The sequence below is a fragment of the Phaethon aethereus genome, assembly GCF_964289735.1.
Source record: "Phaethon aethereus genome assembly, chromosome: 14".
NCBI lineage: Eukaryota > Metazoa > Chordata > Aves > Phaethontiformes > Phaethontidae > Phaethon > Phaethon aethereus.
The window spans coordinates 2,402,966-2,426,518 of NC_138590.1; the positions used below are offsets into that span (position 1 = coordinate 2,402,966).

The 23,553-nt window shown below is 45.2% G+C and overlaps 1 protein-coding gene across 1 annotated transcript; it reads left to right on the plus strand.

Moving 5' to 3' along the window:
- Positions 1-1,366: 1,366 nt before the first annotated feature.
- Positions 1,367-22,419, plus strand: HSPA9 (heat shock protein family A (Hsp70) member 9; the record flags this gene model as incomplete). Its single annotated transcript, XM_082005995.1, has 17 exons — positions 1,367-1,453; positions 2,495-2,553; positions 3,976-4,063; positions 4,177-4,358; positions 4,683-4,807; positions 6,394-6,467; positions 6,553-6,659; positions 7,230-7,392; positions 8,068-8,160; positions 9,844-10,053; positions 12,534-12,761; positions 13,568-13,672; positions 14,738-14,855; positions 17,265-17,359; positions 19,617-19,709; positions 21,445-21,585; positions 22,360-22,419. The coding sequence occupies 17 exons, from the start codon at positions 1,367-1,369 to the stop codon at positions 22,417-22,419; spliced, it is 2,028 nt and encodes a 675-aa protein (XP_081862121.1).
- Positions 22,420-23,553: the final 1,134 nt, after the last annotated feature.

Here is a 23,553-nt window from a genome sequence, read left to right on the forward strand (position 1 = left end):
TTAGCCACAACTAAAACTTCAGCGTGTTATCAACATCATTCTCACACCAACTCCAAAGCACAGCACTATACCGGCTATGGAGAAGAAAAAACAATTCCATTCCAGCTGAAACAAGGACACTGGGTTAGAGGTGGCCCATCCCAGGAGTCCCTATTTACCTAAGCAAAGATGCCTGAGGGGTGAAGTCAGGCTTTTTGTGAGCCATGCAGAAATTATCTGAACGGTTATCAGGAACGTGTACTAATCCTGCCTCAGTCGTACCAGCTGGTATTTACTGTGCCCCAGCAATGGTTCCTGACCCTATGGAATGAACCTGCTCAGGCAGCAACAGACGATGCTGTGCCCTGCCTTTCCCCACCACATAACCCACAGGCAGATCCCAAACCCGCAGGGCCAGCCATGGCCCGTGCCACTGCTCTGGAGAGCTAGCGCTGGGTGACATAATGAGCTTCCATGTGTGACCCAGGGTCTCCAACAAACTAAAGAGCAAACTTCTGGGAAGCATGAGTACATGCCAGCAGAACACCAGTGCTGGGATCCGTGCTTTCCTTTGTCAGAGGTGTTTAGCTGAATGCGCCTTTGGGAAAATGGCATCAAACGGTCAGGACTGGGTATGAAATGAGGACACGGAGCGCACATACTGTCATGTACCAAGCTGATACAGCCTCGGTTTTTGTTGCACCTCCAGCATCCTTGGGAGCTGCGTGCAAGCTCGGGCCCTGCGCTGGCAGGCCCGGGCTCGCCGCCGCCTGCAGGGTGGGCCCTGTCCCACGTGCCGGGGCACCGGGGCCCGTTTCAGCAGGTGCACGACGCCTGCCTCGGCCCCTCACACTGACACCCCGCGGCGCTCGCTACTGCGCATGTGCGCCCGCCTCGGCGCGGCCCCGCCTGCGCAGCCGCAGTAGGATGGCCCCACGCGCCTTCTCCCGGCGCATGCGGTGTCCCAGAGCGATCGGCGCATGCGCGCCGCCCGCCCTGACGCAAGGCCGCTGCAATCGTCCTGCGCTTTATCCTGTCCGACCTTGAGTGCGCGGCCACCCGTAGGACCCGGGTTGCCCCGAGAAGTGCCGGTATGCAACGGGTCACTTCGGCGCCCGTGTCTCTCCCCAGGCCGCACCGGCCGAAGTAGTGAGGGCTCTCACGGTCTCGGGAAAGCAGGGCGCAGCCGTGTCGCGGGAGTTGGTGTCGAGCAGAGCGCCGAAAGCGATGGGAAGGATCAGGCGAGTATTGGGACAGCCCAAGTCAGGGGACCTGCGGCGCGCTCTCACCCCCCCTTCGCGGCCCACGTGGGTGGAGGTTTCCAGAAGAGCCGCGGCGCCGTGAGCACCCTCGTTCTTCCGCCGCCCCGGTCCGCCGCCGCCCCGCCATGCTCAGCGCCAGCCGCGCCGCCGCGCGCCTCCCTCTGCTCCTGCCGCGCGGCGCCCCTGCCCCCGCGCCCCCCGGGCTGGCGCAGGTGCGCGCGGGGGCCTGAGGGCACGGGGGCCATGAAGGGGGGGCTGTGGGGTCATGGAGGGGGGCTAAGGTGACATGGGGGAGGGCCGAAGAGGGGGCTGTGGGGACGGCGGAAGGACCCGGGCCGCGCTCCGGGCCGCCGGCCCGTTGGTCTGTCTCAAGCGGCGGGTAGGTTTTGTTTAAGAAAGCCGTTAATCGCGTAGCAGCAGCAGCCGGTGGGTGAGGAAGGGCCAGCGCACCGCGAGCGTGCTCCGTAAGCCTGGATCTGTTTTTAGGGAAGTTTACAGTAAGATTGCTCAATTCCTCTCCCCCCGCCCCCCCCACCTCCTTGTAAAAGTGATCTAGCCGGGAAAGGCGCGGACACCGGGCCCTGCAGCTGACCGTGTTGGCCAGCCCTGGCCGGGCCCTGCGCCCTTACCCGCTCATGGAGTGCGGCTAGGCCCAGCGTCTTGAGCAATCGGCAAAATACTCATGTCTCTGTGGATCTCGTTTGTATTAAGGTGTTTTTAAGTACTCGTTCTCGAAGTAGAAAAAGGGATAATGCTTTTGGAGTTCTCCGGGTTAGTGATTTGCACATGCAAAGTTATGGCCACTGCGGGGAAAAAAAAAAAATTAAGAGTTGCTGCAAAATCTGGACTGCAACTTCTTGAAGGGATGTAGTAGATTGTTACTGACCGCACATAAAGCTTTGAGAATTGGGGTTAATGTTTATTTGCTGCTGTTCATTGAAAGCCAAAGGTTCAGAGTTAATTTGCTGGCATGTCTCTTGCCTGGTAGCATATTCATAGGCTATTTTGTATGAGGGAAATAGCTCGGTTCTGGTAATACAAATCAGGGTTATGCCAGGTGAGTAAGTGTGGTAAGTGGTTTTCTATGGCGGTGTGAATCTTCCTCAAATTTTTCCTTAGTTTACACGTAAGATTTTAAAAATACAGTGTTGTAGTAGGACCATGTCACTTCAGAAGTTGTCTACCTTTGAAAGTCTTTTAAGATCACTTAATGTTGAAAACTAAATCTTCATTAGAACATTTTTATTTTATAGACCTTCTGGAATGGCCTCAGTCAAAATGTTCTCAGAGCAGCATCCAGCAGAAAATATGCGTAAGTCTTTCCTTGTTTTTTCATGTTTGGCTGTTTGATGTTTATCTTCAGCCTCCTTCTGGTACCAGAACTGATTATTGGAGTCAGAGGTGGAATAATGGAGCAAAAACAGTAAGATAGGATAAAACTAGAACCTATGCATGCAACTCTTCTCAGGCTATTTCTTTATCTCTTGTTTTTTTCCAGATGATCTTTAAGAATTGTTCTTCCACCCCTTCTCCCACCACCAGCAGCATCCACAAAATGTACATTGTTGAGATTTGTTTGATTTTAAAACAGGAAAACAAAACAAAACCAACAGGAAACAAAAAAAATAACTCAAACATTGGTGGAACAAATTGTTTTACACTAGCATGAAATGAGGGTGATGAGTGGCTCCATTTCCGTACAGATAAAGTTTATTTCAAACAACCTGTGCATTTTAATCACTTGTTTTTCTTGTTGCAAGATAATGGGAAAAGCGTAGCCGTTAGTTTTGTAACTTAGTCAGATGTTTTGTGGCTGATGCTGATTCAGGACAGGGAATGGGAAATCTGTTTGTGTGAGGAAAACTGCCCAGTTCTGGTTAGTACAGAGAAACGGAGCAGTTGCACGTTTCCAAGATCACTGCTTTATGTTACCTGAACTGGAGTCGGAGTGACCTGGCATCTTGAGGAGTGTGAAGGTGATAGCCTGGTAACAAACAGGATCCTGCTCTGCCTTCAGTATGCATTCTTCATCCTGGGACATGGCTGTGTTTATAAGGCAAAACTACAATTCAGGAGTTCTCTCTAGCCTTGAAAGAGGGTAATAGAGACTTCCTAGAAAGAAGAAGGAGTTTCAAATTTGTCTTATGCAAGAACCACTCCCATTTTTCAGAATTAAATGAATTTGGTGCTCCTCAGGATCAACAAGATGATAACCTTTGGTTCTGGCTCAGAGAACCCTGCATGGGTTAAGTAATTTGCTGTCTTTGTGTATTCCTCTCTTCATGCTAAGCAGTGATAAATAAACCAATACAATTTATTGTTACTGTTTTGACTCCAGGTGGATGTTTTCAAACAAATTTGATCATCAGAAGTAACCCAAAGCAAGTCCTGTCTGTGTAGGGACTGAATTGGTTACAACTTTGTTTTACATGAAAATCTTAAGGGATGTTGGGAGTATATGTAGTAAAGTTTATAGTGGTGAAGAATAGTATTTTGCATGTTAATTTAAACAAGCAAGGATTTACCTGTAAGTGATGTGATTGAAAACAGAGGCACAAGGTTAAATTCCTGTTTAAGAGTCAGAGAACACCCGAGGTCAGAATATAATGTGTATTTGCTTCAACATCTAGTGAAAAATCACTTTGTTCTGTCTTCAGGGTAGAAAGGGTGGTTTTGCCATGTAGTTATTTTCCTTAATTAGTAATTTTTATTTTTCTTATAATGTGTTTTAAAGCTCAGAAGCAATTAAAGGTGCTGTTATTGGAATTGATTTGGGCACAACAAACTCCTGTGTGGCAGTCATGGAAGGAAAACAGGCAAAAGTAAGTAAAAAATTAATACCAGCTTATAATGATGGTATTAGAGGTTGAATGTCCAACTTAGTGTTTTCAGAGGCAATGTTTTTTGATGGCATCCTGTTACGTTTTTTACATAGGTGCTGGAAAACTCTGAAGGTGCCAGGACAACGCCTTCGGTGGTAGCATTTACGGCTGACGGCGAACGCTTGGTTGGAATGCCAGCAAAGCGGCAGGCGGTAACTAACCCACACAACACCTTCTATGCTACCAAGCGTCTCATCGGGCGGCGCTTTGATGACTCTGAAGTGAAGAAGGATATGTAAGTGAGGATGGAGAGCAAATCCACTACCAGCAGGAATGCATGCAATGCTGTGTAACATGAAGTGTTATGTTTTTCTGGAGGGTGTTTACAATCAAAGCTGGATGATCATACCTAAGGCTTGTGTTTAAATGGTGTAGCCAATTAAAAAATGGTAGTAGTATTTTGGTACTGCTGGGACTCTCTGTGGATATGAGGCTGCTGTTGGCATGTTCAGTAGTCTTTGTCTAGAACTTCTGCATGTTCATCTGCTGATACTGACTGTAGGGGTTTTGTGCTGTATACTGGTAGAGAAACTGAGTGTGGAATTCTCCTGTTTTTTAGTAAGAACGTTCCGTTTAAAATTGTCCGTGCCTCCAATGGTGACGCATGGGTAGAGGCTCATGGAAAACTCTATTCTCCAAGCCAGATCGGTGCCTTTGTACTAATGAAGATGAAGGAAACTGCAGGTTGGTACAGTTCGGTCTTTGCCATGTGTGAGCACAAGTGTGACCTTGGTGCTGGGCTGTGGTAAATGGAAGCGCAGCAGCCATAAAGGTACTTTTTTCAGTATGGGAATCCTTGTATAGCAGGCTCTTATATGGGGCTGGTGGTGCAAGGGTACAGTGATGGGCTGTTACGAAGCCTCGAGGAAGATCAGTGCCTACCTCAATCTCGGATCTTTGGCAAGATATTACTGCTTTACTTAAAACATACTCTTACCAAAATTGAATACTGATTGAGTTGATACTCAATTTTAATGGAATTGAATGCACACTTACTCAGAAGGGGGAGCTGCTTTTCCTTGTAAAAGGTAGTCCTTGTGCCTCCCAGGCTGCAGCTGCGCACGGGCAGTGGCAGCCAGGGTTTTGAGTGGCTTTGTTCTTACTCAGCTGCTAGATATGTAGCAAGAAAGGGAGTGTTCAAGGGACCCAGGTTTTGGGGCTGAAAGAATAGCTTCCTGAGAAGGCGACTTTGAATATTTATTAGGGGAAAATATCCATTGGTCTGGAGAAATTTGGTTTTTCTCCTTTTCAATTCCTAATCTGGTTTCTGGGGAAGCTGAGTATAATATGTAGAGATAATGGTCAGTAGCTGCCTTCCACAGCCTTGTGTGGTAAAAGTTGTGCATCCAGTGATAAGTGTTTGGAGGGCAGGACTAAAGGTTGTTACTGAAGCTTCATCCAAAGATTATTTTTTTCAATGTTAGGTCCTGAACACTTGCTAAAGCACCACCCAAAAGTAAAATACAAGTATGTGGTATGTGAGCATCTAGATGTCATGGATCTGACTCTCTGAGGATGGTGTTCTTCTCCCTTAAGCAGGGGTCTACTTCCTGTAGGTCTGTTGGCTTTTGGCCTGGATGCTACATGAATTCAACTGTGGAATGATCTGGCTTTGCAAGCAACACAGAATAATGCCGTGTGTAAGGTCTGTGCAGGGCAAATGCATAGGCATAAATCCTGTCTGTGCATTCTCACTGCATTGTGCACATTCTTACTTTTTAGCAGGTCTGAATCTGCATTTGATGACGTCCTTCTCTTTCTTTTTTTTTTTTTGGAGATAAGCTTGTGAGTTTAAATTAGGGTGTAATGCATATTTTTCCTGACTTACTGTCTCAAACGCTTATGAAGTTAGCATATGTACATTATTGGTACTGTATAAATGTTACCAACAGCAGACTCTATAAATAGGATGAAAACGATGAAGTTTTAAGTGCGTCACATGTTGAACATTGGAAAGAAATGGAAAACAATTTCAGTATCACATGCTAAAGACAAGTTAAGCCTTCAGATGAATTCTCACTCACTAGTAGCATCCAGTCACTGAATTGTGGAGGTGCTTTGCTTGTTCTGTCAGAATTCTAGAAAGTATTGTGAAAGGACTTGATTTCTGCACAACTCTCTCTGTATCTTCCTAGGAAGCACTAAGTTCTTGGGCAGCAAGCCTGTCTTCTCCTCTTAGTTCAGGAAAATTATTTCAAACTACATAATAACAACTTGATATTCTTATCTTTATAAGGTTAACTTTCTGTTTTGTCTCCTTTTTCCTCCAGAAAATTACCTGGGACATTCGGCAAAGAATGCTGTCATCACAGTCCCTGCTTACTTCAATGATTCCCAGAGACAGGTATTCTTCAAGCTCTAAGATATTTGGGCTTATAAATTGTGTTTTAGTTTCTCTCAATAATTGGCACTCTTCTTCTTTTCCTCAGGCTACAAAAGATGCTGGGCAGATCGCTGGCTTGAATGTTTTGAGGGTGATTAATGAACCAACAGCAGCTGCACTTGCCTATGGTCTGGACAAGTCTGAAGACAAAGTGTAAGTGCCTGTTCCTAACAGCTACCCTCTCTTAAATAAACATGCTGTAATTTGCTTTAAATGCCTCTCCTGCTTTCTGTTTTTTTTTTTTTAATGGTCAGAATTCTGTTGAAGTAGACCCACAGCTGTGGGTCAGTGCTATGTAATGTCACCATCAGAAGTGGTTATATCAATGTAGGGGGTTTGTTACAGATCTTGTAAAGCTGATGTAGCTTACAGTGCTGTGAAAACCTCACGCTTTGAAAAACCTGTTTCATAATGGGTCTGGTGTCCCTGCCCTTGCCATTGGATGTGAGTGTGTATTTATTTGAAGAGGGAACTGCCCTCTTTGAAATAATGGGCAAGGCTAAGCATTGTGCAGCATGCCTTTCAGAGAAGGCTTCCATGTGGACTCGAACTGCTCAAGGGGTGCATATGCTGTGTAACTTGTTTACTGATGTCTTTAAGAGGGGCTTTTAACTTTTGTGGACAGCAACATGAACTCTGCACACCTCATCTCCTGAGGAGAATTATTTTTGAGCCACACAACTTTGTCTAGAAAGTAATGTTTTTCTGCATCTGTTCTTGTAGTATTGCAGTCTACGATTTGGGTGGTGGCACTTTTGATATTTCCATTTTGGAAATCCAGAAAGGAGTCTTTGAGGTGAAGTCCACCAATGGTGACACTTTCTTAGGTGGAGAAGATTTTGACCAGGCCTTGCTACAGTATATTGTTAAAGAGTTCAAGAGAGAGGTAAGGTATCTCATCGGCATTCAATGTTGTTTTATGCTGTTTTTTCAACCTTGCTTAATGTCTATGGAAGGATGGGAATTTTCTTAAATTATTAGGACTTGGTTTATAATCTATGGCACAGTTGAACTTCAAGAGTGCTAGATGTCTGTTAGTCTGGCTTCCACTTCTTATACTTTTTTTTCTTGAGGTGGAATATTCTTCTCCTGGAAGACAAAATAGCAGGACTTCTGCCTTTTTTCCTCTGGTGTAGCAGGACTATCCTATACATAGTCTGCTTACTTTTAATAATAAAAAACTGTGGTCCAATTGAATGTGTCAGCACAGATGCATACAATACAGGTCTGGCTGTAGGAAACTGCAGTGTAATTCCGAACTCCTTTGCTAATTCAGTCTGGTTTTATATTCTGTGATGCAGGAGCTTTTCCAAGCTGTAACTTGTAACTTACTGTATAATCACTTCTAGAGCAGAGGGGGCTAGCTGACGTTTTTGAAATGCTAAATATGTTAGCCAGAAGTGAGAGAGATCAGCAGAAGCGCATATAGCAGGCTGTATTTCTACAAACACCCTTATAACTAGTTAAGAGTGATAGGAAGGTGAACTGCAAGGAAGAAAAGCTCTCCATGACTCCTATGCAAAAGCTGAGAGTCTGTTAACCGATGTTGTTTGTCGCTTAGATGGGTGTTGACCTGACTAAAGACAACATGGCCCTTCAGAGGGTGAGAGAAGCATCAGAGAAAGCAAAATGCGAGCTTTCGTCATCTGTGCAGGTAGGTGGCTGGATTCGAAGCAGTTCGGTAAAACATTGCGATACACTGAGTTTTGCATTACTTTTGTTTACAAAACTTTGTGAAATTGCTGCTTCTTTCTTGTGGTGGCAGAACAAGCTTCTGCGTAACCAAATGACATCACTTTAACAGAAGGTCCTTTAGCAGGCTGGACTGTTGAGGTGCACAATTAGTTGTCAGAAGCAGAGATTGTTAGCGGGTGCTGGCACCGTGTTTTCTTGTCTTGCAGGGGGTGTGACCTTGTTCCCAACTTACTACTATGTATTTCAGAAGTATGATGGGCATCAGGGAATTAAGCTGCAGCTATTACTGCTGGGTTACTGGAAGCACTTTTGACTCTGTGCAAGTGGTTCGAAAACCTTGGTGCTCCTCATTCCACTGAAACAGCTAATTTGTCTAATTTAAACAAGAATTAATATCTATAAAAATCTTTGCTTATTTGCCTGTGGAAGAGTTGTCTAGACAGTGGGCAACATATACCTCCTTTTGTTTTTTCCACCTGCTTTGTATATTAATGCATTCAAGCATGTCCATTATTAGCTACTGAATAAGGAGCTGGAGAAGCAGCAAGTTGGGGGTGTAATAGTCTTGCCGAAGTGAAATTAAGGTCAATTATATAGTAATTGAAATGGGGTCTCTGCCAATTTCTAGGTTCTGAATAAACATATTTTTTTTATGGTGGTCTTTTTGTTGGCCAATGGGGAGCTCATAGCAAGGAGTTTAGGCCAGTCACAATGAATGCATAGTTCTGCCAGAGACATAGCAGGCTCTGTTTTACTAGCTCAAGAGTTGGCAAATACAGTCTGTTCATACCAGGAAAAATTGAATTCCTTAACTCTTTAGCAGTGAAGGGAAAATAACTTGCTTTTGGCCCTGATTTCCCCTAATACTTTTGACCATGCTATTTATCAAGTGAATGCACACCTCTAGTCAGCAGTGTGGCTTTAGTTCTTGTTGTGTAAACTTAATCTCTAGAGCTTAAAGCATTAATGGTTTTGCTTTGATTTGTAGTATCTTTTCATGTCAGCATGACTCAGCACTTGAACAAGATGGTTTCAGTAGAAGATTTGCTTTAAAAATCCAACGTGAATTTGTAAGATCGTTCACAAATAACCATTAAAAGTGGGGATTATAGTGCCTGGCACTGATGAACTTTGTGTTAAATGACAACGGACTGGCTGTCAAACACGAATTCTTCGTGTTTAGGAAACAGTTAATGAGTTACTTCCTTCAAGTAGCTTACCTTGCATGAAATGTTAGTCATTTGGCAAAATCTTTCGGAACTCTGAACATGGGCTTTCTTCTGTGTTGTGCTAAAGGAAGAGGATTAAGGTGGTCACTTCTAATGTTTCAGTTCTTACCTCCTGTCTATGATAGCAATTAAATTGTTTTTGTTAATAAAAAAACCTCAAAATAACACAGTATTAAAAATGGAACTTAACAGTTGTAGCCATGAGGTGTGTAACAAAATAATTTCCCTATCTCTTGTCTGAAATGTCAAAACATAAAAGTATGCTTGCTGCCACTTAAAGACCGGACTGCAGAACGGGCACGTAGATGTTTCAGTACAGGCAGAACAGAACCTGTAACTTGATCTAAAACCTGCATGCAGCTGCCTTATGTTCTATTCCTGTTTTTCACTCCGTGTTTGTTTCTGTGCCGCAGACTGATATTAACTTGCCGTACCTTACTATGGATGCCTCTGGACCAAAGCACTTGAACATGAAGCTGAGTCGCTCGCAGTTTGAGGGCATTGTAGCTGATCTGATCAAAAGGACAGTAGCGCCATGCCAGAAAGCCATGCAGGATGCTGAAGTCAGCAAGAGTGACATTGGTGAAGTCATCCTCGTTGGTGGCATGACCAGAATGCCAAAGGTATGAGAGATGTCTCTGTTAGAGGCAAAGCTGGTACAGCTACCCGGTGCTTGCTGTTAAGGGTGATCTGTAACGGGAAAGTTGGGAGTCTGGTAGCTTAAAAATGCTCCAGCAGCTGAAGGCCCCCAGGAGCAGAGCAGACATGTTAAGTAGTTGGATGAAAACAGTAACAAGGGACACTCATGCTATTTAATGAGCTCAGCTTGGATCCGGGGGCTTGTAGCCAAGTTACACTTTACAAAGACAAGTGGGAGGTATCAGGAGTTGAAAATTCAACTTGACTTTCTGCTGCGGACCAAGCACAAGCAGCATTGTTGAGATACACAGAGTGTTTTCTCTTGTTTGTGGACTTCAGTGTGTGCTAAAGCTACACTTCAATGACAATAACCTATCAGTAATCCCAGCTTTCCAGTGGATTCCTTCCCCTGTGTAGAGCACATAGTTATCTGTGAAGGAACTGCACAAGCAGAACGGCTGTTACCTGCTGGTTGTGTGCATTCAGCTACCTGTTTGAGGCTGGGTGTTGTCAAACATATTTAACTGTTCTGAGCACTCATTACCTAATACCTGGCCCTTGTGTTCTGTGGTGATAAGCACCAACAGGTAACTTAAAAGCTTGCTCTGCTGACATGCACAGTCTTGCAGATAAGGCACTGTCTGCTGGTGATTTACTGTTCTTGTTCGTAGCAATGCAGACTACTGCTTAGCTCCCCTGAAGTCAGAGCTGAACATGTATGTGCACTGCTCTCTTCAAGGGTACAGCTTGTCCTTTTCTACAGAGATTATCAAAACATCATTCCATAGTGATCAGTCAGGCTTGAATTGTTTGTTTGCTGTTAAGATTTGGGGTCTGCAGATCCTTTCCAGAATAGTAGGTGTGTATGTGGTCCTGTTTGGGATTGATTTGGGGTTTGGTAGTGTAGTTTAGTTTTTTTATTATTCCTTAAGTGTTAAATGAGCCTGGTGGTTGGAGGTGATGCTAGTGTGTGCGAAAGGTCACCCAGCCAGAGGAAGCAGAGCAACGAGATAAACAGGAGCTGCTGTTCTGGCCAGAGCTCAAGTGGAGTAACTGTGCTATAGTTTCCCGAAGTCCCTGCTGTTCTAGCTGGATAAAGGAAAAATGGAGTAGTTAGCTATATATAAAGTGATGAAAAACACTGCTAGAAGTGAGGAAGCCCTTTCTGAAATATTATGTATCCTTTGGAGGTGGGAGACAGTACTTACATATTGATTATTTTTTTATTTTTACTTTTTTATGCCCTATGTAATAAGCCCCAGCATCTGTGGCTTTGAGTTTACATAATGCCTTCCTGAGTGCCTGTAGTTACATCTCTGGCTCCGAGATCAGTGCCTATACGTCACACACAGCACAGAGCCTTCTCTTCTATGTTGTGTTCATTTTGCCCTGCTAGGGGGGAATGTGCCGCCTTCGGAGCACTCATGTGGCTTCAGGAAACCTACAGTTCAGTGGTTAGAAGTCATGTTTCTTTTGTATTGTAAACTATGCCTCCAGAGGGTAAGACTTCATGTGTGAGCATATAATTAAATGCAAGTCTTTTCCCTCTGTAATGAACACTCCCGGCAGATGTCTCTTGGCTTGAGTGCAGAGGAGTTGGACTTTTGCTTACAGCACGGTTTTCTAGGCGCAGCACGCTCATCTGTGCCGATGTGTGCCTGACCGGCGTACTCGGGGAGGAGGGAAACTGCGCACGGGAACAAAGTCCCACACCCTTCTCTTGTAAGATGGGGGAGTGGACTACTGAGCTGTGCTCTGATGCAGACACCTTATTGCATTCCCGTCTGGATACTTCAGCAATAACTCTGCTGTAATCATGAGCACATCCTTCCGAAAGGGCAGAGCAGTGAAAAAACTAGTAACACAGCTCAGGCTGCGTGCTGACATAGCAAATCTACTTCTCTGGTGAAAGAGCCCATTAAATAAGAGTTTGAAAATACTGTCCTCATGCCATTTCCTCTTTTTTTCCCCTTTATTACACACAAACAAGATGAACTTTTCTTCTGCTCTAGATTTTTTTTTACCTTCCCTGTGCTGTGCCCTCCCTCCGCAGCTGTACTGTCCTTGATAGCTGTATTCTGCCCAGTGTTGGCTTGTACAAGTTCCTGGGGAGCAGTCCTTGACTCCTGCTTGATAAGCATGGAGCGATTCCATCTGAGTATGACTGGGCTATGTGAAAGGACTGCTGTAGGTTAACTTACAGCTGGTAAACTTGATTGCAAGAAAGTGTCCAGAGAAGGGGTGCCCAGACTGAAATGAGTGCATTTAACAGGGTGTGTGGAAGATGCGGAATTAGGGAGCAGTCACAAACCTGAAGCTTAATGTTTCTGTCATGCTACGGGGTTACATAGCAGCAGGAGCATAAAGGTAGAAACCTTTAGCCATGGCTAGCATGTTCTTGTGGCTACAGCGCTGGACAGTAATGGTTCGCTCTGCATACAAGCTATGCTTTCTCTCCATTCAGGTGCAGCAGACTGTACAGGATTTGTTTGGCCGTGCTCCTAGCAAAGCAGTTAATCCTGACGAAGCTGTTGCTATTGGTGCAGCTATTCAAGGTGGTGTGTTAGCTGGTGATGTTACTGATGTCCTGCTGCTGGATGTAACTCCCCTCTCCTTGGGCATTGAGACACTGGGAGGTGTCTTCACAAAGCTCATCAACAGGAATACTACCATACCAACTAAGAAGAGCCAGGTACAAATTGACTCCACATGGGTGGGTCTTTTGTGGTGGTCTCAAACACCCAGTGGAGGCTACCCAAAGCATCCTGGTAGATAGTCTTGTCTCCTCATCTGGCCAGGAGAAGCAGCATAGAAATCAAATTTAATGTCACATGCTGATGATTAGCTTGCCCAAGAGGGGGTGTAAGTTGAGTTAATGTGCGCCAAGTTACCCTGGGATGTTTGTGGCCTGGTCATGATTGCAGTGTGTGCGCTATGATGTAACTGTCAACACATCATTCTGAAGAAGAATTGTGTGGAGACCTTCTGTAACTGAGCACCACATCTGTTTGAGGCCATCTTTCTTGGGTGGCATACCTCAGAAGGGATTATCTTTTCCTGTGTTGTAAGGCCCTAGTAGACTTGGGTGTGATCCTTTCCTCCACTTTGCCTTGTCTGGCTCTGCTGGTGTGTGCTTATACTGATAATGCTTGTTCTCTCTGGGGCCCGGGGTTGGGTCAGGAGCCCTGCTGCTTCAGAAAGAAATGTGCTGGTAACGTGGCTGTCTGCCACTGGACCCTGCTGTTGGCATGGCATTGCCAGTTTTCATGTGCTCAAGTGCATGTAGGGCGAGATGCCAGTGAGCTTGGCTCTTGCTAGCCTTGGTGCCCTGATGTTTTGTAAAAGGAACAGGGGAACAACAAGTGTTTAATGACTCTTTGTCTCTTCAAAGTAGCTTCTCTTTATTCCTTCCTCTGTTGTTTAGTCAGCTTGTAACTGCATCCATTCATGTGTTGCAGTTTACCACCATGCCAGTAACTTTCTGTTCCTTTTCCACAGGTGTTTTCTACAGCTGCTGATGGGCAGACTCAAGTGGAGATTAAAGTATGCCAGGGGGAGAGGGAGATGGCTAGTGACAACAAACTTCTTGGCCAGTTCACATTGGTATGTTGGCTACTCAGTATTCATGACCTTAGACTTGACCTTCTTTTGAGAAGTTCAAAGCCTTCTCCGTTTCACTTGACCCCTGAAGGCAGTGTTGGGAAGGAGTCATCTTACAGAAGACATCTGACCCTATTTGTAGTAAAAAAGCAGTCTCTAAAGGCATAGACTGATTCTGGGACACCCTTTCAGTGACAGGGGAGCAACTAGCATGTAAGATGGAGCTCGAAGTTTCTAAGCAGCCTTATGTGGCACAGAGGCTACTGTAGCTTTAGTGCTTGGTCACCTAGAAGGGCCCTCTCCACTTCTGGGCAAAAAGAGCTCTGAATTACTGGGCCTGTGCAACAGGTAACCTGAATGTGGGCCTTTTCCTCTGGTGTTGCAAAGACAAGACTTGGAGCAGGCGCCATGTTAACCTGCGGTCCCTAGCGTAACCCATTTCTAGCCCAGTACTGTTCTTCTGTGAAAGCTGGCAGAACTGCCCTGCTCACTGGAGAGCAGATGTGCTCCAGGGATTCGTGTGTGTGGCTGACTAACCAGCTGCCTACGCAGAATTGGTTTGTCAGTGTTGGCAAAGTTTGGCACCGTTTTAACTGTTTGTCCAAACTTGCTGTTGCTGGGAAGAGCCATCCAGAAAGGAAGGGCTTTGCCTTTCTTTTGTACTTTTGAAGGAAGCTGTACTGTCACTCTCTTAATATGGTAGCCTCAGAGGCAGTTGGTGAACTCCAGTCATGTCCAGAACTGAGAAAATAGAGCATCCTGCTATGTCCTAGAGGGGAAGAGTGGCTTGTTTAGCAATAAAGCAGAACCTGTGTCACCTCCAAACCCAGGGGCTACCTTTTGTGGTTTCTGTGCGCTTGTTGTGGGTAGAAATCTGTGTCCTGTTACATCTAGATATTGCTAATTCACCACATGATGCCAACAGACATTTAGAGGATGCGGCTCTGGGGATTAGTTAATAGTTGATTCAACTGACAGATCACCAAGATAACATGCCCAACACTGGAGCCTCGCACCCTGAGCTCGTGCCTGTGTGGGAGCTAATGGCAAGGTACTTCTCGTTCTCAGGTTGGGATTCCTCCAGCACCACGTGGAGTGCCCCAGATTGAGGTCACTTTTGACATCGATGCTAATGGTATCGTTCATGTGTCAGCCAAGGATAAAGGCACCGGACGTGAACAGCAAAGTAAGTGCTCTGAGATGAGGAGGAAAGGTGTGGAGCAGTGAAGGTGCCATAGCACACTGGGCACTATGGGTAACCCTAGGTGACTCCCAAGGCTAATGGAGTGCTGTCTTGATGGACATCCCACAGTTGGGGGGGTGGGGACTGTGGTGCCTGTTACCTGATGAAGTGTCAGAATGGCAGAAGCAATCTGTTGCCAGTGCAGCATAGATGCAGTTGCAGTCACCTTAGTCTAAGTGCTTCCACTAGAAAGGAGGGCAAAGGGCTACTGCAAAATGAAATAGGGAAAGGAGGAAGTGATGGCTGACCTGTAATTTCATTTTAAGGAAGTAAAACTTACGTAAACACATAGCCCTTGGCCCTATCTGTTAGCCTGCTGACAGATATTGCCACCAATGGATGATCTCTCTGTGCACGTTAGATGGAGATGAAGCATCTGCCTATATCAAGGTCAAAGATGTCCTCACTGCCAGGGTTTTACCACATGACAAGTCATTTTGTACTGTATGACAGTCCTTTCTTGGTCTCGCAGTCTGCTGTGATCACTATAGCAATGTTTCAGCAGAGTACAACTGTTTCCTGGGGTTTCCCCGGTGTACCAGCTGTGCCTCAGTCCTCAGAGAGGTGTTGGACATACAGGTTGGTGAACTGAGGGCTCACAGGTGTTTTGTGAAGCAGTGTTCCTGCTGCTTACTGGGGTGTCCCATGTCACTGAGGAGCTTGGAGCAGTGACATTCTGCCGTACATGACCCTGAAGGGACAGAAATTGGAGTTTGGGAATCCAGCCCCGTGTACGAGTTGCTCTTGAGCTGTGCTCTGGGTGTGCTGCACCTTTGGGAGTGCCCTGTGCTAACACCCGAAGAGATTGCGTTCTGTTTTATGCTGCCTGTGTGAGGAGCCAGCTTTTAACAGAGAAGTCAAATTAGGAAGATCTCTGTTGAATCCAGGGCATGTCAAGTACAGCTGAGCAGATCAGCCCTGTGCTGAGGCCCTGGCTTTTTTTTTCCTAATTACTTCATTACAAAGGTCTTGAAATTCAAGTATTTAGAAGCACCAGGTATTTTGTGTAACCACCTTGTTAATTTTCATCTGTTTAGGCTCAAAACATCTCTAAATGGCAGGAGGCTTGGGGACTTCAAGCTGTCAGTATATTTTGCTCTGTAGTGCAATGAAATGTTAGGCGTGCTGTTCTGGGGTAATTAATGACACGGTTGACATTTTCTAAAGCTCTGTTGTGGGCTCAGAAAATTAATTTGAAGCATTTGTAGATTCCCCTGATACAAAATAGATCTCTTTTGTGCCTCTACTGGGAACCCTCTATACTGCCCTTCAGTTGTTTCTTGGAGGCAACCAGTTGAGCAATCAAATGCATGCTCCAGTTAAGAAAAATATTGTTAACTCTGTATTGGTAACTTGGAGGTATATGCTCTTCTTAATCGTGCTGCTTGGCTTTTGGCAGGAATTTGTTACCAAAACTACATCGCTTGTTACTTCGATTTCCTTGTAGATTTTCTTCTACCTCTGAATAGTCATCTCCTGATAATAGGCAACCAGAATTTTTTTAGCTGTCTATCTGTTTGCAGACGTGGTCCTGATTCTAAAACTGAACTGCTCATCCCACATCTGCATCCAAAAGGACAGATGTGTGTCTTCACTTAGGGTTTTGTACCAGTGACAAATATTAAGTAGAAAACTTACTTCTAATGAGGATCTTGGTATACTCTTTTTTTTGGACTTTGCGATATCCTGGATGTTGGTCCTCTCTTTAGCAATGAAATTATGCTTTACTGCAGAAATTAGCTTAAGTCTACACTATACTTTTTGGCACTAATGGAGGGGGGGGGGAAGGAGATGTGTGTGCATGACAGCCACCTTTAAGAGCCTGCCCATAGAATTATGCCATGTTCACTTAAGGGTAGTGAGGAACTGGGTGGGAAATGTTGTCTTATCCTGCTACCAGCCTAGGCTGCTTTCCAACAGTGAAAAGAATGTCTGCCCTGGTAAAATGATTACTTCTGTTTGGATTTTTTTGGGAGTGTTTTTTTACTCTTTCTTTTTTTTTAGTTTTCTGTGTTTTAACCTACTAGAACACCCATTTGGCTTGGGGGTTTTGTGTGCACATTTGCATTCCAGGAGGAGTAACTGAAGAATGGTCAAAGTGACTTGCAGACCAGTGAACAGGAGGTGTATGGCAGAGCTGGGGAGTTTGTAGATCTAAGATGTTTTTATCTTTTATCTTGCCAGCAGCATCACTGCCTCTTCAAAGACTGGCTGTCTTTATACTGCCCATGGGGTCTTCACAGGTGCGGAGTCTGAGCAAGGCTGCTGCCACTGAGAGGGTTTGGGAAATAATACACTCCTTTCCTGAAAGATGAGAACGTGTTCTTTATTAATGCTTCTTTTCTAATGCAGTTGTTATCCAGTCTTCTGGTGGCCTTAGCAAAGATGAAATTGAGAACATGGTGAAGAATGCAGAGAAGTATGCGGAGGAAGACAGGCGAAGAAAGGTAATGTGACTGTCGTGGTATCTTCCAGCTAGTAGTGTACCTGCCAGTTCTTGCCATTCTGTGCTACTAACCATGCCCACCTTTGAAAGAGCTGTAGGTTCTGGTCTGTACGGTCTTGAGCTGTTTGTTTGTGCAGTTACCCGAATATCTGCTTGCTTCCTTATATTCAATTGATGCTCCAGAATTGCGAGAAGGTGTATGCAGGGCCATTGGGATCTTGGTTTTGGGTCAGGTAACTTGCCCTGTGGGACTAACATTTTAATTCCTCCCTGAAGAATTACTGGGACATGAAGGCAGCAATAAGCAAACTCACCTGCCTATTACTCATGACAAACAGCTTTGAGCTTTGCAATTCTAGTTACATTTTTTGTCATCAATGCTCTTTACTGCCCACCTGCCTGTTATCTTGGCTGTTTGTTTGAAGCTAGCCTACCACAGCTGCGTTCTCCCAGTGATGTTTCATTTAGATGGAGGCAGTATGGGGATATTTAAGCTGCTTTCTCTGAGTTTATTTTAAAGCTTAATTTCTAGAACCTGCCAAGCAACGCTACACCTCAGACTCTTCCTTCGTAAGTGGGAAGCTGCTTTCTGTAGTGCAGAATCTTACTGTGGAATCTTGAATGCTGTATTCGTCTGAGTGTGGTGTTTGCCCTTAGCACAAATGTTTGAAAGCCTTGCTGACTTTGTCAAGAAAAGACTGACACTTGCCATGGTTGAGTGACTGAACCTGTGATAAACATAGGATTAATGGTTGGAACTAATTGGTTTAATGAGGGTAGTACTAATGAATTATGCTCCTAAATATAAAGCGTTGATTTTTTTTTTTTAAACAGACACAGTGAAGGCCTACTCTGGGATATGGCACCAGTGTATAGTTAGTGATTGCTGAAACTGGCACACTGAATTTGTCTGCGTTGTGTTCTCCTAATCTGTAGAAACTCTGTCTCAAGTGTTCAGGCAGCACTATAAATCTCATGCTTGGTAGTAAAGGGATCAGAAGAGGACTAAAGGAGAGAATGCATGGAATAAATTCATATGAAGCAGCATCTCCATGCCTCAGAAGGTCTAAAACTCAAAGAATTGACTTAATAGCATTTTTAGGTTAGATGGAGAATCTTTGAAGTCCTGGTCTGAAAGTCCCACTGTTTAAATAACTGCATTGTTGCCATGAAGTGTAGGTGGTGGTCTAGCATTTCAAGAGGCTGCACTGAAAACTTTTTCCTGTTGCCTTACTTTGACTTTGTATCATAAATCACCACTGAATAAGTTCTTCCATGTTGTAGTCCTGAAGTAGGACTTGTATCTGTCCAGTGACCTATCAGATGAAGGTGATTAGGTTGCTTTCTTAACTAACTCTTCTCTTGACTTGCATAACTGTAATTGTCAAAATTCCCTCGTTACGTCTTTCTGCTCATGGTTTTACTGCCATGGAAGTATCCTGAATGCATAAACAGTATCACTCTGCTGGACTCAGCATCCTGCTGTGAACTCTGACAACCCACAAGGAATGAAGACATAGCATAGAAACAAAATTATTTTTTATCAACTTTCCACTGTAAGTGGTTAGTCTTCTGAGAATATTATCACACCCTTGTTCAGGTAGACTGTTCTTTCAGATGGAGAGAGCTGGGTGTCCCAGAGACTGTTACTGGTGAAATAGCTAATGTCAACAGTGGGACTGAATTATGTTTTGACAGGATTACTACTCCTCTATACTTAGCTTACTCTGTCCCCTGTTGCTTGTCTTTGCAACAGTAGTGCTAGGAACTGGTGTTTCTTACCTAGCGCAGTGGGGTTTTTCCACTGTGGAGATGCTACAAGCACTTACAATAAGCAAACATGAGTATCACAACCGAGCATTTCGGCTGTCTCTGGTGCCCTTGTTGCTGAAGGAGCTTAAGAGTATTTTCTGCAAGTTCTGTTGCTTTCTAAAGGAGGCTGTCCTGTCTCTGCAGTTGCTGGCTCTTTCAGTGTGCCAACATAGTGCTGTGTTAGCTGCTTTTCCTTCCAGGGAAGTGGGATTTGCCGAGTGTGAAAGCATGAGGATTGCCTGTTTGGGCTTCCTGGTGCCAGAATGCATCTAGAAATGGCTTGCTTGCATTTCTCCTTCTTCCCTTGCCATTAAGAAGGACCCTGGGTGGGAGCAAGAATGGAATTTGGTAGTTTGGGGAAAGAAATGTCAGCTGCTAGTTCATACATATACAACTCGTAATGCCAGTGATGTATGCAGTAGGCCCTTACAAGTTCTCTTACCCAGGAACGTGTGGAAGCTGTAAACATGGCCGAAGGCATCATCCATGATACAGAGTCTAAGATGGAGGAGTTCAAGGATCAGCTGCCAGCGGATGAGGTAGGTAGTTTCTGATCTAGTAACAGTAAAGGAAGGAAGATTCCTTACTATATCTCTGCTCAAATTCTCACTTAACTCTGGAGCTGGCTCTGGCTGGTGGCACAGACTTCGTGCGTATTTCCATGCTGTGTAAAGGTGGCACAGTCATCGGCTCTTCTGGTTTTTTGCAGTTGATGAGTGGCATGAGTGTGGCTGATGGGAGGATATAAGGACATACTTAAAGAACATGGCTTGGATAACAGCAGATATCCCGCTTCAAAGTGCGAGTTCAGTGTCACTGAAGATCTAAGAGCCTGGGAAGCTGTTAATGAAAGGTTTCTACATGAATTATGTCCTTGACTTGGCCTTGTGGTGATTTGATAAGAACTGTACCGTGGCCTGTGTAAGAGGAGAGTTTAGCTCAAAAGCTAGAGATTACAACCAGTGCCTACCAGTGTATGAGCAGGGATAAAAAAGGCAAAGCTGCTGTGCGGTCACGGCAGCCTCGGTAGTACAAACACAGCACTCAAGAACTTGGAGGCAATGTAAATTACTGTATCCAGTTAACTCCGGTTTCTCTTCTATCTCTGGAGTGAAGTGGATATTAGTATCGAAAAGAGTGCTGCTTTTATACCATTCTAAGTGACAGTTTAATTTCTGCATTATGATTTCAAAAGCCAAGTTTAAAACAGATTGTACAGTCTTCAAGTTAACAACTCTCCGAAGCAGAATAAAAGGGCTCCTACGGCCTCTGCGAGGCCTTTGAGGGAACAAGATTATAGTTTACTGGTAAGTAGCCTCTGATCAGTTTAAGTGCTGGTTTTCAGCCCAGCTCCTCTCTAGGATGGATATTGGCTGACTCTGTGTTTGGGATTATGATCACTGGAGTTTTTTCTCACAGGAGCACAGAACTCCTAAATCCTTGTTGCTTGCAAGGACTGTTGTTCCTGTAATGCCTTTTGGGGAATACCAAGGGCAAGGGGGTAGCAGAGCTTGGAAGAAGCCCTGTGCTGTCTGGGTGGAGATGGTGGCCTGACAACCGAAGGCGTTGATCGCCTTTGCCTTCCTGCGGGTCTGAATGAGAACTCTGCCCACGTTTTGACTGCAAAGGCTGCTGAGCAAGTGCTGCCGGCACAGCTGTCCCCCAGTTCACCTCGCTTCTCCAGGCCTGCCTCTCCAGCAGCGTGCCAGTCTGACAGAGAAATGCCAGACTGTGTGGAGGGTTTGACAGATGGCTACAGGGGCTGGGATGAGACCGTATTGCTTTTGTTTGCCTCTCTGCTCCTTCTCCCACGTGCAACAAAGGGATTAAACAGGGTGGTGAACAGCCTTTCTCGTTGGCTTTCTGACAGTGCCTTAAAGATAGATGAAAACCAGCTTTCTTTTCCCTTTACCCTGGCTCGTGGGGTGACTGACTCACTGGTGAGGTGTGCCAGGGAGAGCAGCTCTCATCCTTGGCGGCCTGTTCAGTCTGCGCGGGGGCTTTCTGTCCTTGGCGCCTCTGCTGAGACCGCAAACAAGGGGACCGATTAATGCCAACTGTGGCACATTTAGGGAAGTGGACAGGTGCCCATTGGGAACTGAGCACAGTCCTAGTCCCTGCAGACCGTGTGGCTCAGTTTGAGACTTAACTTCGTGGCTTCTGACCAAAAATACGGTAGTTTTGCTGTGGCCAATAGGTGGATTAAATGATGGGTTAAATTGTCAGTGAACAAAGTGGAGGATTTCATTGTGTTTATTTCTGACTTATTTGCAGTGCAACAAATTGAAGGAAGAAATTGCTAAAATGAGGGAACTTCTGGCTCGTAAAGATACTGAAACGGGAGAAAACATCCGGCAGGCAGCAACCAGCCTGCAGCAGGCTTCCCTGAAACTCTTTGAGATGGCATACAAGAAGGTATGTTCACAGTCATGTCCATTTTATAGCCCTTGGATGGAGAGGGGTGAGTTGGGACACCAAACACTTAGGTCAGAGCTGTGCTTGGAGGTAGCACAGAGTCTCGGTGCAGCTACCTGTGAGTGACACTTGCTGTAGAAAGTCGGGTGGAGTTGAAGGCCTGAAGTCTTGGCCGTCCTGCTGTAGGCAGCCCACCTCCCAGGCAGTGTCACATTTCTGTACAGTGTTGTATGGAAAGGCGCTGGAAGCTCTTTAAGGAGCATCAAGAAGAGCACGGACAGGGCTTTCCCCTAGGTGCGTGGAGTGCCTAGAGAAGTAAAGTCACATCTGGATAATGCCATTGGGACCTTCTTCTCAGTCCCCTTCCCAGTGAAAGACCTACCCGTTTGAGCCCTGGCAGATTGTGTACTTTACCTGTCCAGGGAAGTCTCCCAGGATGGACGTGGCATGCTCTGCCCGGGAGATCTTGGTGGTGCTAAGCTCTCCTTACTGTGGAAAACTGCTTTTCTGATGTCAAACTGAAAATGTTCTGTGCTGTGGTGTAAGCTTGTTAAATCCACTGGGAAAGTGTAAATAATGGGAAGATAACTTCCTCCCTCTTAGTAGCAATCATGCAGAGATGAAGATTGTTTCCATTCTCCTCTGGACAATTAACCTTTTCACTGAGGGAAGGGTTTCTTCAGTCTAGAACTAACCTAAGCGGCTGGCTAGGAAAAAAATGCCTGGGAGAAGCATTTTGTTGTTACTACAAGTAATAAGCCAACTCTTTCACAGATGGCCTCTGAACGAGAGGGTTCTGGAAGTCCTGGGGATCAGAAGGAAGAGAAGCAATAAGAAGTCTCTGTCTTGCCTTGACTACTAGTATGAAGAAGAGGTCGATGTTCTTGACGCTTGGGAGAGAAGGGACCTTCCTGAGCAGCAATGGGCAGAATTCAGACTTACTGTGTTTTTGCAGTATTCTATATATAAAATTCTTTAATGTATAAACTTAGTGATGTGTCTGCTAGATAAATTGTCACTTGATGAAAGTTAATTCATGCCGGACAAAGTTCTAAGTGTTTGGCCCCGTGGTATTCAACTGAGGTACCTGGGGACTCGCTGATCATTTATTTCTGATACTTGACACAATGGTGTACTAAATCTGATATCAAAGCTTGGAAACCATGTCACTAAATCAAAGGATGGAGATGGAAGTCCTGCTGGAACTGGGAGGAGAGTAATACCTGTGTGGACCTTCCTTGTGGATCTGAGTACTTGTGAGCAGGTAATAAGGCCTGTGAACAGCAATGAGAAGGCTGGCTACATTGCTAGAGAACATTCAGATCTGCAGCTAGGTTAGTACCCTTGTTCTGATGGAGAGGGGTTACTTCAAATTTAGCTGTAGCGTTATTTCTTACAAAAGAGGCTATGTGGAAGTTAAATACTTTGCTTGTCTGAGCCTTCTGCTCCATCCTGTGTCTGTTCTCTGCTTAATGGTAAAACAATTTCCTTGATAATAAAACTGTTATTGGATCCATTCTGGATTTTTTTAAAATAAAAGCAGAAAAGTGTCCACCATGGAGTTCTTGGTATCCTGGCCTTTGATGGAGGATGTGAGGATGTTAACTACCTGTGAGAGCTCCTGGCAGCTGTAGTGGCAGGAGCTTTCTGAAATCTGTGCTTCATTCATGTGCAAAAAGGAGGAATCTGGTGTCAGATTAGGGTCCATTCCTTCTGTGAGTATTGCTGCACACCGCGGAGGTGCCTGGAAGTCCTGCTGTGATCCACAGGAGCAGCGGCACCTCACCTTCAGATGCTTCATGCTTGTGCTCAGCCTTCTGCAACAGGCTGCAGACTGGGAGCTTCTAGCAGCCAAGTTGTCCAGGGAGGTGCAGTCTCCTTGCCACAACATACTGGTTTCTCCTCTTCCCTCTTCTGTTACTCTGTGTGTGTAATTGACTGGAAAGAAAATGCAAAGCTTACAGCTGC